This window comes from Manduca sexta, chromosome 22 (genome assembly GCF_014839805.1).
Source record: "Manduca sexta isolate Smith_Timp_Sample1 chromosome 22, JHU_Msex_v1.0, whole genome shotgun sequence".
In the NCBI taxonomy this organism is placed as follows: Eukaryota; Metazoa; Arthropoda; class Insecta; order Lepidoptera; family Sphingidae; genus Manduca; species Manduca sexta.
The window spans coordinates 13970135-13985346 of NC_051136.1; the positions used below are offsets into that span (position 1 = coordinate 13970135).

Consider the following 15212-nt stretch of genomic DNA (forward strand, 5'->3'; position numbering starts at 1 on the left):
CACTTAGTAACTATATCTAGATTTGAGCAACATAGCAAACTTAATGTTATAATCAGTAATTTATTTAAAAATGAGCAGTAACGACTACATATACAGGGTCATTTTGACATTGCGGTACTAAATGAAACTTTACACTTTACAATAAGTTACTTGAGCCGTAGATGTAAAACGAAAACGTGTAAGTTTTGAAAAAAATAAATATTAATAAAAAGTAATTTTAACTTTACATGTCCTAGTGCCACTACTACTACTACTCTAAAGTAATTTTCCGCAGCGGCAACATCATACTTTCGGTGAGAAATACACTCATGCACATGTCATATTCGCATTAAAAATACAAAATGATAAAAAAATCAGGATACTAAAACCAGAATTTTTTGGTGGAAATATTCGTTATTAATGGATGATTTTTGGCACAATGTCAGCAAAAGTGAAGACGAGAATGTGGTTTCATTTAGTAACACAATGTCAAAATCGACCTGTATATCGATGGGTACACGCAAGTTCTGGATTTATGTGTAGCAAGGACTCGCGTCCGGCGCTGGCTCGTCCGTCTCGTGCGGAGTGTGCGCGGGCTTAGCAGCGGGCGCTGGGTCACTTTCTCGGGGAGAGTACGTGTGCAGAGTTAGGCTGTCATGAGACAGCGCCAGCGCTGGTAGCGACGGAGCTATCTGCGACCGTTGTTCCCGCGGTGGAGGCAGCGCCTGCTTCAGCTTCTCCCAAAACCATGGATCATGCCAGCGCACGTAGGTATTGTTGCGCACATAGGCGCGCAACTCAGGGTCTATATCGAGCATCACCCGGTCGGTCTCGTCGAGCAGCACGATGATGAGACGTGGCATGCCTTCTTGCAGCGAGGCTGCGGTCGCCTCCCGGATCTCGGCAAGCGCCCAGCCCGACTGTAAGTAGTGCGCCGACACAACCGCCACCGTGCGCCGAGAGGCCCGCACCGAAGCCGCTATTTGCGCCGGGATCCACTCGCCTGGCGCCCAATCGCGGTAATGCAGACACAGTCGGTACGGCCGCGAGCCGCTCTCGAGCCGTGCCGCCAGCTGCTCCATCACCAGCTCCTCATCCTCGTGTGCGAAAGACACAAACGCGTCGTACGGGCGATCGTCGTCCGCGGGCTCCAGTAGCCTCGACATCCAGCCCAGCCTCATGAGGATCATTTTGATGCGCAGACGTATTGCGGTTCGTGCGAGCAGTCCGGTTACGACAAATGCGAGTAACAGCAACAGGAACAGCAAGTACACCAGCCCATTGGATGACTTAGTACATAATTTCAGCATCGTCAAGGTAATCTGCGCGTCGTTTTCACATTTCACGTTCTTTCTGTCAAGCAGCTTTGAGTCAGGTTTGAACAGCGGCGCCAGCATCTGCAACGCCTCGCAGTCACACTCGATCGGGTTACCACCCAGTTGCAGCTGGACGGAGACTAGTTTCGCCGACGCCTCTACGTCAATTTTCTTGATTGAATTGTTTCTTAGATCGAGTTCCTTTGTTAAAACAGAAAGTGAACTTTCATATTATTGTAATCCTCGAAGTGGGAAATAAACACTGTCCACGACTGGATATACTCACCACGATGTTCGGGGATACGTCGGCCGCGGCGAGGTATGATATGTTGTTGTGGGGCAGGTGCAGGATCCACTTGTCCGTGGTTGGTGGCAGGCGCGGGAACTCGGCGAGTCCGGTGCAGTGCACAACGACCACTTGTTTGTACTGGATGTCGTCGCGGATACGACACGTACAACTATCCGCCAGCGTAGCACACTTCGCTGGGTCAAGGCAGGTAAAGGTGTCGGGATCCACCTCAATGACCGGTTTTTTTTCACAATATATCATGGAGCTGGATGCCCGCCAAGCTTTCATACGGAACACCTGTGCTGCCCAGTATGAATTGCAGTCGCATTCTAACGAACCGGAGAGAGTTACGACAGCCTGAAACCGAGAGTGCGTTACCTTTGCATTATACTATAATATACTATGGAGTCTAATGACAAATATTATTGCATTTTTAGAACGCAATTTACGTTCACTGTTACTACTACTATACTTGCACCTACAGGTGCTACAGTGTTCGTATCGCGACTGTCTTGTAGCAATTACCATCGCTTTGGGTTAATTACATCGTACTTTTTTATGGATTTGGAGCTAATGCTGATACAGCGGGCACAGGGGGTGCAACTCACCTCAATGTTGTTATTACGGGCGAGTTCGTAATCTGTGCGCGTAAACTGCTGCTTGAAATGTCCTAAATACACACTAGCGCCTTTCTGCATTCGACGAAACTGTAGATCCGCCAACTGTGGACAGCATCCATCATATTACTTATTCACTGTAGCCACAAAAATGTATATACGGAAAGATTAGCAGCCTGAAGCAGTATACGCACATTGTAGAGAGTGATGGGGTTGTCACTTAAGTTGAGATTCGTGAGGTAGGTTAGCTTTTCTCGCCAGTCGGAGCACACGTGTGATACTCCTGTGTTGCTCAGATAGAGATAGTTTAGCTCCGTCAGTGAACTCAGTGGTGAGGGACCTGCTAATAAGTTAAAGTCTTTGTATTTAACCATTTATAAAAACTGCTTTAAAATGAGCATTGTGATTACAAATTATTTAGTGGGTGCGTAATTTACCAAATAAGACCTACCTACGTAGTGATAGAAATTGTAAAAATTATATTATCTTTTGTTTTAACATTAATTTGTTAATAAATTATTTGTTATTGATGTAAAGCATGCTCCCACCAGCTACATCCGGTAGTCACTTTATTAATATTGACTTCCGGTATAACCGACGTCTGTCGGTAGACAGAGATAATTTTATTGATAGCAGTCGGGAAGATGGCATTCTTGTTTGAGCTCTCTTGAAGTAAAGACGTCTCGTATAATATCGCTGAATAAAAGTGTTGTGAAGTGGTAATTAAATAAGAAATTATTTAATTATATTGGTGTAACACTAATAAATGCCGCATGCGTTTATTATAACTATACAATGTTTTGTATCTCTTCCTCTGACGGTAAATGTCACTGATCATAGCAAGGCGAAACACAGAATGACAATTACGCTTATTAACAATATTTATCAGTAAGTCGTTGAATATTTACCTGACACTGAGTCGTGGGAACATAAGTCGCCTATGCGGTTATTATTGCTGAGCCCTAGTTCAAAAAGCGAGGTGACGGTGGATAGCGTCCACACTACCTCGCTCGTCAGCTTGTTGTTCGATAGTATGAGACTGCGTAGTAACTTCGTGTGCTCAAATAATTCTCTGTACAAAAAAGTGCGTAATGTTTTAGGTAGACTCTAATTGTGAACAGTATTATTTGTGTAGAGGGCAATATTGGAATGAGCCGGCAGCGGTACATCATGCCACGTCAGTAGCAATGTTAGGTCCCTGCAAGAGCGTGTGGGCCTACTGCCACTTTTTTTATTTTTATTTTGAAGAAGGCTTACAGACTAATAAACAAAATAAATATATAATATCAAACATAACAACTATTGCTAATAACAAGCCTCCGCATTTGAATACAAATCAAATATGCACAAAGATTGTTGAATATCTTATGTAGTTAAATATATATGTCGGAGAAGCATTGTTCCCGTCGCCATCGTCATTAGTGGTTGCGGACTTGGTGGGCGTCATCAGGGTAAAATGCGAGCACAAAACACAATGATCACAGATATCTTTATATTTAAATTTAAATTAAACGATATTTCTCACTTTACAATAATGACGATAGAAAAGTGGACAATTAAGACCGAGCAGCGGGTTCAGGGCACCGATCTTACTTTAACCAACAAATATTCTCAACGATCCAACTCGATCAACTCGACCAGTCACTATCATCAATCCTCCAACGAATGTCCAAAGCACTCAAGGCCTACCTGAATAGTAAAGATGGCGCCTCGACCCCGCTCGAGGCACGTGCCTTGCTCTGATTGCTCGTTTCGTAAATTATAATTTTTAAATAAATTTTTATTACATGGCTAAGGCAAGGCTATGGTAAGGTTTTAAGTAATAGACATAAATATATAAACACATAGTAATAGTATATATACCTGTTGCTTTGTTGTGGTTATTGAGTGTTTTAATTTGATCCAAAAAATATTGGAAATCTATAATTTTGCGGCTTTTAATAACCTTATTTATTTTGAGTGTAATATATCAGGCTCGATTACCTAAAAATTATATAGAAAAATATATAGAGTATACTATTATTGTTATCGAAGTTTACGCAAACACTACATACTTAAGTAAAACTGCATATGGATCTAGACGCGTTTAATTTATACAAGTATAATGACGCCGAAACCTGCACAGGGTTAAACGTCAGGATAAAATAATATGTAAAATTGATGTGAGCGTGTAAACCTAAACTAGCCCAAATAGTTAAGAAGATAGGTATACTAACTACTACTAGTAGTTTTATTCACTAGCTACATAAATTACCAAATCCCATATTTCTAAGGTTCAAAGAGGAGAAAGATATAGGATTCCGTCTTTCGTCACTTGAATTTTCTTAACAGTGCGCACCAGTGAACACAAAAACCTTGTTATTTGAAAGTAAGCGTACCTATGCATTATGCAAAAAAATCAGCCAAGTGCGAGTGGGACTCGCGCACGGGGTATTTGGTGAGTTGTAAACGTTTTGACAACGGGACAGCAAAGTGATTCTATAAGGCTAAGAACTCACGAAGCTGTTTTACTCGCGCCCGCCGTGGTTGAGAAACGGCTGTTTTATTTCCAAACTCATGACGACCGGAGATCTGTGCGATTTGTAACCACCGCGGTTCCGATTATGTCCTGCAAACTTGGCGAGCGATTATCGCAAGGCGGGCGGTTACAAGATGGACAGTTAACGGTCAGTTGAGTTCCAGAACGCCATGGACACATATCAGAAACGATCACGATGGAGGAAAATGGCGTCAGATTTCTGTAACCACCCCTCCCCTACCGACTACTGCAGTCGCCCACCTACTAACTACAGAGCACGCTGGTGCTACCGTGGCCCGCACGATTCTACTAGTTGGCCGCCAATACAGCGGGTACCGCATACAACCGCGCACGCCGCGGGCGTAAGACGAGTTTTGAAATGTACGTTTAGTCCATTGAAATGTTACAATTTAAGGACTGAATATTGCATTTCTTGGAGGACGTAATTTTATTTTTGGGCCATGTGTGGGGGGTCAATAGAAGCTTAACCTCAAGTTTGTGGGGTCGCCACCCTTGTCCCCCGGCCGCCATCTTGGAAAAAGGGGTGAAAACACTTTTTTCGCGATATCTCGGAAACTATACGTCTTACAAAAATTTTGTAAAGCCATAATTTGTAGCAAATTGTTTTGCCTGCAAAAAAGCAACAACCATAACTACAGACGCATGTTATAACATTAGTACATCAATCTTTTAGTTTTCAGCGTTGTTGCGTTTCCTTTTCTTGCCTAGAAATAGCTTTATTTCCCATTGTGTCTGAAACATAATAATATAATAATAATTTATAGTAACTACTAAAATTATTGTCACTCATTAAAGAAAAAAATATTTTACTTACTAAAGTACTAAGATGTGGCAATCACTGTATACACGTGACTATTTTGTTTACGCACAGCAAAATGCCAACTTGAGTCTGGCCGGAGCGACGAGCGATACGTCCTCTCTCTAGAAAGCCTCAAGGCGGACTAATTTGAAACGACTTGCGCGTTGCGTTTTATAGTGGTATTTAAAATATTTATAGAAAAATAACAGAGCTAATTTTGTTGAATTTTTAAATTGTATGTTTTTAAGGAGATGTTCTTCTATTATAGAGACTTTCCCGCCCTCACACCCACCACTACAACTCCTGTAAGCCAGGATCAGCAGTGGCACGCATTTTGTGACACCGAGCAGTGAAGCTCGGCGAGTCTCAGGGAAAACTAATATGTCATTATCCCGCAACGAAATTAATCAAATAGAAAAAATAGGGAGGAGTTGGAAATATTAATTGTCCACTTCCCTCCAGAGCAATGCGGGTGACAAAATCATGATGTAAGGAGGCGATTTAACCTCAAGGATAGGGACGTTTACAACTAGATAAGCTAGGTATAAAGCACCACGGATAAAATTAAATGAAAGGGTCCTATCACATGAGCTGTTAGATTTGATTACAATAGGCATGGCAAAAACGCCGGAAAGCACGGAAATTCCGTCTAGTCTCAACAAGGTCCATGTAGTATACAACCCCAGATGTTATTTGCATACTGTTTAACATGATGTTGCGCTCTTCATGCCAGAGACCACACTCCCAAAGTACGTGATGAGCAGATTGTTCAACCTCGTAACCAGGTGTAGAGCATGGGCACGCAGGAGAATCAACCAGCCTAAATGAGAACAGTTTACCCTTAAAATTACCATGGCCGGTAAGAAATTGCGATACACAGTAATCTATTTCTAGCCAAGTTTTAATTAGGCGATCGCGAACGTACGGAAAGTATTTATATAAATGACGCCCTTTCGAAGACGAGTCCCACCTACATTGCCATTCATTTAATAACTCGTTGTGTACATCAGTGTGCGTTTTAAATAGTCTATCGATTCTTAAGAGCTCGCGAGACGTAAGAAACTTTTTATCCATATCCTCTCTGGTTGAGTAATACATAGCGGCGCGACGCTGTACCTCAAATCGACAGGGAGTACACCCGCGAGGACAGGCAAAGCTTCTGTACTAACAGTTCTATACGCCTTGCACAAGAATATCAACGCCAATCGTTGACTCTGGAGCAGTTTCCTGCGCACAGCACCGATAGTTGCCCTATCGGCCCATACAGGTGATCCGTATGTAATGCAAGCTAAGTAAGTCGCTCCATAGATGATTTTGAGCGTAGTGAAAGACAGTCCCCACGTAGAGGTCGATATCCTTGTCAAGGCGTAAAAGTTACGTTTTGATTTTTCCCCGACGTTTTTTATATGCTCTAGAAAGGAAAAATTTCGTTCTAAAATCAAACCTAAATAACAAACCGATTCTTTCCTTTTTACAACAATATTATTAAATTTTATTCGCGGCGGTGATTTTAATATACTTTTTAAAAGCAGTTGGAACGTTTTGTGAGGTGCGAATGTAAGGCGATTTCTTTCACCCCATTCAGATATTAATTGTAAACACGTATCCGCCAAACTTTCAAGCCCCGATCTACTATTAGATTCTATTAGTAAGAGGCCGTCATCCGCATATCCGGTTAAAGTGCATCCTACAGGTAAGGGAATTGAAAGAAAATCATCGAAGCTCAAGTTCCATAAATAAGGACCTACAACTGAGCCTTGTGGACATCCCATACTCAGCGACTTCGACACGGCATGGTGGCCGAGTTTCAGTTTGGATGTTCCGTACGAGAAGTATGAGTAAATTAGGGAATATATATTCCTATAGCAGCCTCGTATTTTTAACTTAAGAAGTATCATAGGCCGCCAAGCATTGTCGAAGGCACCGGAGATGTCTAAGAAGATACCGAGTACATATTTATGTTCCGATATACTTACTGTTCTTCTAACCGATATTGCCGCGTCTGTAGTCGACCTACCTATGGGAAATCCGAATTGATTTTTGTGAAATACTGGTCCGCCCGGTAGCAGACGAGGGACAATGAGGCGTTCTAGAAGTTTACCTAAAGATGGTAACAACGTAATAGGTCTATATGACTTGGGATCATCGGGAGCCTTGTCGCCACTTTTAGGTATTATTCGAATGAAACCGGAGCGCCATATTCGCGGAAATATACCTTCAGCAATACATCGGTTAAAGACAGATAGTAACGAATCTCCGGCTGATTTACACGCTTCTTTAATCATCTTGTTAGACACTTTATCCTCGCCGGAGGCTTTGTTTAACGGCAGAGATGCAACAATGGCAATAAATTCATCTAATGTCGCAAGGTTTGAGACTGGAGAGTTTGGCAATTCCGCGGCCCACATTCTAATTTGGTTGTGATAATTGTTGTCATTAATAATATCATCGGGTATAAGTGAATGCAACAGTGCTTCCGTAGTCTCCTCAATACCAGTCGTATAGCTATTATTAAATTTAATATTATCGATGTAAGATAAATTAATTGGTCTATTTGCTTTAAACTCTTGGTATAAGGGGAGACCACGGGCCCTCCTTATCTAACCGCGCGGCGATTTTACGCAATAAATTACCTTTCGATTTTTGTACTGCTGCTCTATAGTGCGACCTGGCAATTTTAAGTTCATTAAAAGCAGATGTAAAAGTGTCACCTGTGACACAACGCTTTTTAAGCCTATTAAACCTCCTGCGCGCCCTACGAAAAATTCGGCGTAGGTGGACTAGATTTTCGTTCCACCAATCACATCTACGAGTATTTGTAATTGAACCTCGACCGATAGCAACATCTGCACAGTATGTGAACGTGGCCGACATAAGTTCAGCACATGTTTCAGGTGAGAGATCATTGCGAGTAAAATCTCTGGCATGTCTAGCAAATAAAGAGCTAAAAAAGTCCCAGTTAGCCCCTTTAGTTTTATATCTAAAATCATAGTTGTTATGAATAAAACCTTGTGTCAATCTAGGCAAGAATTCGTACACAATCAGGCGATGGTCACTACATGACGCATCCGGCAGGACACGCCACCTATCAAGTCGAACGTCTCCACTAGAAAGTGTGACGTCAATAGAAGACTCGCCCGTAGGGCTACAGTAAGTTGGTGGTGCATCGGGAGTATTGTGAATACCAAGATTCATCTCTGCGATGAAATCTTCGACGGCGCAACGCCGATCGGTATCGGTAGATCGATATTTGCCATACCAAAGAGTAGATGACGCATTAATGTCAGCGCCTATAATTACTTTACGACCTGCAAGTGATCGTAAAACCTGGCGGAGATGGTGTATATGTGGTCCTACCGGGTCCGAGTATTTAAAGTAACAGCTCACTATGAAAACCTTACAGCTCGGATTTGAAACCTCCGCGACTGCACAGTGTGACGTCATGAGATTACGCACTGAAGTTACAGTGAAATTAGAGTTCGCTACATAAATGCCATTTACATAAATGCCATTCTTCTATTATAGTAATCCAATATTATATTCAATTAAGTAAGATATAGTGATAAAAAAAAAATAATTAAATGACCAACATTTCTGAAATTTTCGAATTCTTTGAATTTTTATTTCTCATGAATTAAATATATTTTTTCTCTACTAACTTTTTTCTTCAGGATCTTTTTAGTTAGATAAAAATAACATATTGTTATGTTCCTTTCTTATTTTGAGCTTCGAAATAGACGTTCGAAACGCAAATTTGAAAACCTCTGTTCAGTAATCATTAAACAATTTACAAATACTCAATAAATCTAAAAAAATTCTCTGCTAACTTTTTAGACAACAAAATTTTCTATAATAATTACTAATTCATATGTAAATCAACAAAACACACGGCAGGAGTTGGTGCAAAGAGAATTATAATATATAAGTTAGTGCTACGCGTGGAATTACAATAATTAGGGCATAGATTTCCCAAGCGAAACGTAGTCTAGACAGTAACCCCTTTTTCTTTTTCTTAAACAGAAGTTCGCTTTTCATAATAAACTTCTATGGCGGTCAGACGCTATCAATCGCGCTTACTTCAACCCGTTCCATGTCCTTCTTTTTTCGGTGTTGCCAACACATATGTTTTTAAAATAATGTTTTGATGGATATTATCTCCTTCGAAAAGTGCTGTTTTTGAGACATACGGCGCGCGGATGCGTAAACGCTCATAAGAATAATTATAATTTTTCTAAACGACTATTAAAATTACTTATTTAACTATGGACATTTTAAATTAGGGATAAAATTTATAATAAAAACAAGGTACAAACCAAAGTAACCAGCTCGGGCTGGCGAGTAGGGGGAAATAGAAGGATAACGCGTCGCGATCCTCACCGGCGAGGACATGAGCCCTAACCTAGCTAACCTACCAGCCTTTCACTAGCTACCTAAGTGATGACTATCCGAATAAGAAAGGCAGAAAGAAACTCCGGGCTTTCTTTTTTGTCATCAATTGTTCAGTAAGTACATCTTTTGTAAAAAAAAAATCCAAGTCTTTCTTGTACATAGTCACAATAGTTATATAAGCTTATTCACTCATGTCACCGTTAACATGGGATAAGATGAAATCCAATCGATTAAACCTGGAGCGGCATAAAATAAAATTAAAGATAGGAAATAAGAGAGAACATAGATTCATACTTAAATAACGGCGTACAGCGTGCATTCGCCTACATTTACAATCATAATTTTCAGTCATGAGAAAAGAAAAAAAATAAAATAGTAATATTAAACAGGCAAACACAACATAATCGGTTGGTCGTCTTTCAAAAATTACATTTCATTAAGATATAGGTATATGATTATGCCAAATTAGAATTATTGAAATGTCATTATGATTGTATAAAACATAACACCTAGTGATGTCATGTTTTTTACAATCAAATGACTAGTATACTTTGACAATCCAATGTAATAAGTAAAACACAAACCTGGGCAACGATGCGAGTTGATTGTTGGACAAGTTGAGACTGATGAGGTTCAGCGTGTCGTCTAACAGGCCCGACGGCAACGCGGTCAGGTTACAGTTCCGGATAGTAATCGTTTTAAGCCTAATTGCGTTAGCCAGCATCCGCGCCGGAAGTACGCCGCTAATCGGCACGGAGTCCATTTCGAGATCCGTCAGCTGCCCACAGTTGGACAGCCACTCGTCCGGGAGAGTCAACGGATAGGCATCATTGTTGGTGCCGAATATCACAAGTCTCTCAAGTTGTGCGCAACGTGTCTTGGGCACCGGATGCGTTTCGTTCCACCCCGCTAGTTCAAGTGAGTTGAGTGACGACGGGAGCGCATCTTCGGTCAACACAGTACTCGGGGTATATATGTGCAAGTCTCTGAGCGCAACGGCGTTGCTCACATTCACGACGACAGGATAATGTGTATCGATTATTATGAGTGACGTCAAATTAACCGATGAATCTAAATGCATACTCGCAACGCCCACATCCCACAACGCTAGTTCTTGCAGTGACGACGGCAAGCGCGCCAGGTCAGCGGCGGGCACGCGTACTGCATGCAATACAAGAAATTTCAGTGCGGACGCGGCGGAGAGCGCGGCCAGTGCGCCGGGGGCGAGGCTTGTGTTTGAGTTACCGTGTAGCTCCAGCCTCTCTAGTCGTTGTAAACCGGTAAGATGTGCGCGCGTGATCACCGCCGGCTCTTGGAATTTGTCCAGAGTCAGCCCCGACAAAATGTTGATATTAAGTGCACCGACAGCGGCATCGATTGACCCACTTCTTGGCAAAGTACATTCTTTAACCACTATTACGTTGACTGAAAAGGTCGTTGAGAACCGCGGCAGCATTGCGTTGTCCATGGCGATGTAATTGCATGACAATTCGACATCGAAGTCGTTTCCGATGTCATGTTCAAATTTCACTTCATGTCCTGTGAAATAAGACAAATGTGCGTGAATGGACGAGATCGACTCATAAGCTAAGCTATTGTTACGTGTATAGTGTATACATTTAACATTGTATTAAAACTCCAAAAGTACTATGTTTAATTCCAAATAGGAATTGGAATTTTTGTTGTAAAATTTAAAAATGTGACACTATACTAGGACCAGTTATAAGGACGCGGTGGTTTAGTGACATTCATTATAGTATTATGATAAATCCACACTGAAGTTATTAAGTCATGTAATATATCTAAACGGTCCAACTTTGACTTTACTGGCATCTGACTTTAAATTCGTAGGATACAGTTATGTAACTTCCCAAAATCTAATACGACTTTAATGATTATTTTTTTGTGGGATTTGGTATAGCTTCAAGGTATTGGTAGGTAACTACAGAATGCAAAGGCCTATATGGCATAAATTACGTCACATAGGTGTTATGGGGGATGGTAGGTGGTGAAGTGCAGCAAATGAAGAATAATACACGGTAGCAGGAAAAGATTTTATTACACAAGAAACATTTAATAGATTTGATGTTAAGAAAACCAACACACCAATTCATTAGCTCGTTTGGTGATCATCATGTACATAGGGATCTACAGACTACACCGTGATTGAGCAATTCATATTTATCTTAATAAGAACCTTGTCTTTCTTAAAGCCGGTTACAAAAAAAAGATATTATATATATAGATATTAATAAAACAATATATATCTCTGAAATTAGGTATAGTCGGCAGTAGTAATAAACACGTTCTATAATATTATGTTGGCGACTTATTTGGGTAAACCTAGGCCGCAGCGGGAGCTAGTTGAGAACAGATAGTTACCTGATACGTTGAAGTAGAATTGTGCATATTCATAGGTTATGTTGTCTCGTATAAGTTGTCAGTCTGCGGCTGGCGCACACTCGGGACGCGGTATGATTTTACTGTCTCCGAGCCAGCTCAGCGTCTGCATTAATAGCAGTGCCGCGCACCACCGCCGAGCCTGCATCACGTCGCACGACACCGTAGTGGGTCACACATAAATCGACACGATTTATTAGTCTAACCGACGATAATCCGCCGCGTCAACACTTGAAGAGCACAATACCCGATAAAATAAACCTTTGACTGCACACCACGCAAAAGTACCCCCAACAGAGAAACATCCCGCGAAAATAACGTTTGAATAATCGTTGATTCGTCTCACTGCATTCAAATATCACGATTTGCGTAATAATTGTTTGTTGAAGTCAACAATATGCGTGTGTTGACTAATCGCTGTGAAGCAAAATAGTGTAGTAACACTGATCACTGACTACTGGACTACTACGGGCGATGAGCAAAACATAAAATTATAAAATTAGGTATTTAGTCACAATGTCGGGTATAAGTACGAGTGCTCCCGCGCATGTGCGGCGCTGACACTTCGGGTCATATTGTGAATAACTTACAATGCCGTGCCAAAACTTATCGTGATTTAACAATAATTATGCGTGGTAAGCTTTCATCGGTTACAATTTTATTTGACCTGCAATTCTAGATACCTACCTACAACTTTTTTTTTCTCTTTCAAAAATTCCAGTATATTTTTATGTACCTATGTAATTCGATTATTCTGAATTCGTAGGCCGATTTGCGTAGTTTTTTAATAATTTTATACAAAGCTAAAGTTCCTTTGATTTGTAATGTTTTTAGATCCAACTTTATTTGTTTTTATTATATAAGTAACGTATAAAAACATATATTTTACTTACCTATTTAATAAACACATCGCCGTGACCCGTAGGCCGTATGGGAAGATATATATTTTATATCAATGCAGTCCGTAATCCAACAATTATTAGTCCGAGTGCCTAAACCGCTCACCCAAAAGTCCAATATGTTTGTATGAGCCGGCCCTGCCAGGCGAACAAATGTATAGTTAGGTTAAAAAAATAATAGTCTATCTACTTACATGTTGATAAGTGCGTCACCTCTGGCGTTTACACGTCACAAAAGTCGATTTAGCTCCTGCCGTACTGGGAACTGCTTATCAGAGTTGCGACAGAAACGTTTGTGAGAGGTTATTAGAGAATATATGACGTCAAAGCAATGACTCAAATTCGTTAGATTTTTATAACAAACTAGTTGTTTGTTGGATAATGGAATTTTGCATCAGTGTATGCAAAATTCCATCCGTTTTTTCCTTAAAGTTAGTACTTAGGAACTTTTTTCCTTTTCTTAGGAACTTAGTGCGTGTAATGTAAGAATCAGCAATCAAAATTGATGAGAGCCTGGCTTTATGTGGATTTTGAGATCTTCACGTGAATATATAACGAGCGGAATACCTTCTTAATTCATTTTATTACGATTAAGTACCTACTAAAATTAAACTTTTTTCGGATTTTATTGCGAATTTTATATTTATAATTTTCTCCCGACCTTTCCATTATTATAATTCGTATATTCGAACCAGCCAAGTTAGACCTTAGACCTCAATATATTATCCCAAGTTAAAATAAGAAATTATATTTCAAGTTGCTATAAAGATTGTATGTTGTTACAATAAATTCCAGGACTGACCATTGAGCTTGGCACCCATTTAGATCTCGCGTCTTTTGTCGTTCATATCTATAACATAATCATAAATAGTGTATTAGGAACCTTTGCGATGTTCTATAAAGCAGCTAATTATGAATTCTAACTAAGACATAAAAGAGATAGGTATATTTAATATAAAACAATTTTATTCATATACAACCTCTATTCTAATTAGGAAAATATTGACTAATAAAATACAATCAGACATTCAATTACAATGAGAACATACCATCATGGTTTAAGAAACACTAACAAAATTAAATTAAGACACCACAGAACCAGCAGTCACGGTAAGAAAAATATAATGTTTGAGGGTGCGCAATTATACAATAGTCTTCGAAACAATATAAAATATAGTAAATCAACGGAGATATTTAAAACAAGGCTTAGAAAATTTGTAAGGGAAGAAATATCTTAAATACACGTAAAGATTGATTGAGCTGACCATAGTTTTTAAGTAACTTTAATTTACTAATACTCATTGTAATTGGACATCTTATCTTTAATGAGTAAAATAAATTCTCTAAACCCATATTTATAAGTATTAATAATGATTATTTTAATGAGCCATATTTTATGTTGTCAATGTTCGTGCGGCTAATTTTCTTATTCGTTACATTAATACGTTATTAAATACCACATTGTGATACTATACCTAGAGGCCGATTTCGCGAAGTCACAGTCCATGTTCAGCCAGTATAAAACCAGTAAGTTGACAGTCCGAAACAGTTGTGACTGAGTCGAGTGGTGCCAGGAATATTGACATAAACACTAATTTTACATTAGTAACTAAGCTAGGTACGCACTCAAAATACAAGACAGAAACAATTTGATAAATTTGAATTAGGCACCGACTAAAGACTTTTTTGCATGTGCATAATATAAACATAACAAAACAAAGTGTCAAGAAGATTTCATTGCTTGTGTTGTAATAGTTTCTTAATTACCCGTACAATAAAAAAAAAAAATATTTGTTGAATTGAAATGCCTTTTGTTTTATAAAATAAACTCGAATCTTTAACCCCTCCCGCTGTAATCAGCCCCACATTTTGACGCTCTTCCTTTTGCCATCATTTATTGGATCCAAATCCCTATTGCCACTATAGCGGGTTTTACCACCCCTGTGTGGCAGTGGTTGCAATTCGGGTGGATAGAAAGTATATCC

General features: G+C 39.9%; 1 protein-coding gene across 1 annotated transcript; it reads right to left on the reverse strand.

The window, feature by feature from the left end:
- Window positions 1-388: 388 nt before the first annotated feature.
- On the reverse strand, window positions 389-13164 carry LOC115442022 (protein toll-like). Its single transcript, XM_030166972.2, has 7 exons — window positions 12311-13164; window positions 10513-11467; window positions 3110-3273; window positions 2396-2544; window positions 2193-2306; window positions 1582-1941; window positions 389-1496 (listed from the first exon to the last, which is right to left on the reverse strand). Exons 2-7 carry the CDS (start codon window positions 11394-11396, stop codon window positions 513-515), a joined length of 2655 nt encoding a protein of 884 aa, XP_030022832.2. The 5' UTR covers window positions 11397-11467; window positions 12311-13164; the 3' UTR covers window positions 389-512.
- Window positions 13165-15212: the final 2048 nt, after the last annotated feature.